Source organism: Chelonoidis abingdonii, chromosome 16, assembly GCF_003597395.2.
Source record: "Chelonoidis abingdonii isolate Lonesome George chromosome 16, CheloAbing_2.0, whole genome shotgun sequence".
Lineage (NCBI taxonomy): Eukaryota > Metazoa > Chordata > Testudines > Testudinidae > Chelonoidis > Chelonoidis abingdonii.
The window spans coordinates 20,313,992-20,317,655 of NC_133784.1; the positions used below are offsets into that span (position 1 = coordinate 20,313,992).

The following is a 3,664-nucleotide window of genomic DNA, read 5'->3' on the forward strand; positions in this document are numbered from 1 at the left end:
GTGGGATGCACTGTGCCATGTGGGGGATGTATAAGTGGGGTGTATGGGGCCATGTGGGGAGTATATGTGGGGTGTGGGTATGTCAGGGGTAGGGTGTATGGGGCCACATGGTATGCATGGAGCCATGTGGGGGATGTATATGTGGGGTGTATGGGGCCATGTGGGGAGTAAATATGGGATGTGGGTATGTCAGGGTGGGGTGTATGGGGCCATGTGGGGTGCATATCGGGGTGTCCCTGCTGAGGTTCTTACTCTGGGTTGCCCTCATGTTCACACTGGGTCCCTGCCCAGCCAGTGTAGCATTGGCAGCTGAATTCTTCCACGAGCTTGGCTTGCTCCTGCTTTGCCAGCTGTCCCTTTAGGTGGAGGTGGGGCCGGCTGTGGTGCCTCTGGACGGTGAAGCTGGAGGGGCTGAGGTGCAGGAATGCCCCGGGGTGCCCAGCTCGCCGCACACAGCGCCCATGGCTGGAGCACACTGTGACACTGCACAGTGTGGCACTGCTGGTCACGTTCATGATGTAGTGGCCCAGGCTCCTGTCCACGTACTCCTTCAGTGCCAGGCAGGACTCCTGTTGGGGGGGACACAGACAGGCCCGGGCAGGGCTCTCTCAGAGGAGAGGAGGGGCCCATTTTCCTGTTGTGCTTCCCTTCCACACAGTTCCTTCGGGACCCACCCTCCCAGCTCCTGAGTGCAGACCCCAGGGCTCTCACTTTCAGCATCACACACACCTGAGAACTGCCAGGTGCACACCATGCGAGACCCCCCCACACGCACCTTCCCATTCTCTGAGCACAGAAGCATCCACACCCCAGCCTGGATTCCCATTCCCAATCCATAAGCAGCCATAGCCCCCAGTGTAACGGACCCGTGAGCGAGTGTAATCTTCGTTGCCCCACAGCACAACTCCCGAGGCACCTTGAGAAGCACTTTCCCCAATGGTGTGGACCAAGTCCTCCTGCAAGAAGCAGAGAATCACCATAAAGATAACAGCTTCAGCTACTAACACCTGGGAGGGGTGGAAGGCTGTTCCTGTAGGATCCACACATGCATCCTTCCTGCACAGATCGCCCCCTTCTGGCACAACAGGAGACAACCACCAGCAGCCACTGCCTCAAGCCAGATTGAGGAACCTCTGTGGTTCTGTTCCAGGTGAGGCGGGTGGGTCAGAGACAGTGCCATCGATTCACTGCCCACATGCAAAGCCGTGTTATGCTGACAGATGTTAATGACTGCCAGCAAGTGGGATCTACAAACAATCACACACCTGGTTAAAGCAACCTTCTTGCAGGCTAAAGGGAAGGAGCAATTAAGCCCCTTTATGTAGTGACACAGCTGGAAACAACAGAAGTCACCGTCCAAGGCAATGGCAAGCCCTGATCAGAAGGTAAGCTGGGCGGGCTGTGGGGTTCACTAATGCAGGGGCTAGGAGCTGGTTTGGCAAGCTGTGAGGGGGTGCTATAGCAGAGGTGGCCAGCAGGCAGGGAGACGTCATGGCCCTGAGCGAGCAGAGGGACAGCTCGGTGGGCCCAGCACTGACTGAAGAGGCAGGCCTGGGGATTTCTCAGTAAGGAAACTGCCAGCTGCTTGTTTCTTTCTGTTCAGGGAAGCTGGACTTTGTGCCCATTCTTTGCAAATAAACAATCTGGCTCAGAAACGACCAGCAAGGCCCCAGCTGCTGGCTAATCACTCAGAGCCACTGGGACCACAGCAGTGTAACAAAGACAAGTTTCTGCTAAGCTGGGGTGGGATGGGGGTGGAGAGTTGTCTGAGTTGGGGGTATTTTCTTTCCCGGAGGTATTGGGGGTATTTTCTTTCCTGGAGGTACAAAGAAAAGGCAGAGGAATAGCCTGAAACAGGCCAAATGTAGAGAGACCCTCCAGGAGCCCAGACCTTTGTCTTGTGTGAAAGCATTGCTCTCTTCTGGCCCCATGGCCCAGGATATGGCCCTTGTCCCTCACACATCTCCCGCTGGGATCCCTATGGATCCCCCTTCTGCCCTCCAGGGCTTATACACACACACACACACACACACACACACACACACACACACCTGAGCTGATTTCATCCTACCAGACTTCCTCCCTCTACCCCTCCCCCGCCAATGGCTGCTCCTTGGCCGCGGGTGACAATGGTAAGCAATCGCTGAGAGGATCTGGCCTAGAAGATGGGAAACACCCCCACCCCTAAAGCTGGTCTCTGCCTCATGCTGCCCCTCCATTTGGCCCTGAGTGGGCACGGCAACGCTGGCTGAGGGCATCACCTGCGAGAGGAAGTCCTCCGTGAAGTCATACTGGATACGGGTGTAAGGTAGGACTGAAAGGCTGCCGGTCCCCGTCTGCCCCTGCACCCGGAACGCCTCGGCCACACGGTGCCGGACGAACTTGCCAACCTGGTCTGTCAGCCGGAGTTCCTTGGGCAGGTAGATGCTGGGGTAGAGCGCCCGGCTTTGGTTCCAAAGCCACCAGAGCTGCTTGTTCCGCTGCTGCTCCACAGTGGGACACTCCCCTGTGTAGTTGGCCGCTTTGAAATCATAGTTATAGCAGCTGGGGAAGCCATAGAAACCCCAGAAGCCCCCAGGCCTCAGGCTCTTGCCAAGCGCCAGGGTCTGCTCCATGAAGGCCCGGGCACTTTGCTCAAATTCCTCCTGAGCTTCCTCGGCCACCCTGTCTGGGGGCCAGTCAGGGTGCTGCTCCCGGACCAGTTCTTGGGACTTCTCCTTATAGAGCTCCATGGCATCCCAGTTTCGAGCCCACACAGGGCGCCAGCTCTCCCAGTCGATCACCGCCAGGCCCCGGAAGCTTGGCTCCGATATAGCGGCCTGGATGTCGTGCCTCGCCTTGCCGAGGTGGGCCAGGAGGCTGCCATTCTGGGGGACGCCCCCATGGGCTGCTGTCCCCTCCGGGGTGTAGTGTGGATAGAGGCCCAGTGTGTTGCTGTAGAAGAGGGCGATCTCCTGGCCCAGGAAGGACTCGTTGCGGTTCAGCACCACGTCAAAGACCCCCAGGTCAAGGGGCACATGGTATTTTGTGCTGCACTCCTGGCTTGGAGCATTCCACACCGTGACAAAGGGGCGGTCCCAGAGAACGGGGCCTCCGTCTGCCGCACTTCGAGCCACCAGGGCCAGGCTTAGCAAGCATGCCCAGGGCAGTAAGAACACGGTGGCCGCCATGTTGAGCCTGCGTGCCAATGGCTGGCGTCTAGTCTTTGAGGTCTCAGGAGAGCTCCTGGGGGGGCCGGCTCCTCAAATCTCAGTGGACGACCTGGCTGCCTAGTTTACCCACTCAGCCCCCCAGGGATGGGGAAGCTGGGAGAGATGCGGAGTGGATTCCTGCTGCCCTCCAGGGGAGCCGAGTGCTGTCAGCTTTCCAATGCTAATTCCTACTGGTTTGTCCCGACCTCGTCCCGCCTAATAACTCTCCCTGCAGAGGAGCAAGGGCTGGGATCAAACCACTGGCTTTCACAAGGCTTTGAGGTGGGAGGCCTGGCACCTGCTCCAGAGCTTTGTCCTCCCCATGACCTTGGCTGACGTGTCAGTGGGTCCTATTCCCCGCCCCCAATCTCTTCCCCTAGGAGATACCGAACCAGACCCTTGAGCTCCTGACTGTCCTCGGAGCGGGGGGGGGCTGTTTTCCCCATGTGAAGGGACTGCTGGGCCATGATGCC

General features: G+C 58.5%; 1 protein-coding gene across 1 annotated transcript; it reads right to left on the bottom strand.

Annotated features, from left to right (window-relative positions):
* Positions 1 to 248: 248 nt before the first annotated feature.
* On the bottom strand, positions 249 to 3,170 carry HYAL1 (hyaluronidase 1). The gene is made up of 3 exons (XM_032799306.1): positions 2,262 to 3,170; positions 867 to 956; positions 249 to 569 (listed from the first exon to the last, which is right to left on the bottom strand). The coding sequence occupies exons 1-3, from the start codon at positions 3,168 to 3,170 to the stop codon at positions 249 to 251; spliced, it is 1,320 nt and encodes a 439-aa protein (XP_032655197.1).
* Positions 3,171 to 3,664: the final 494 nt, after the last annotated feature.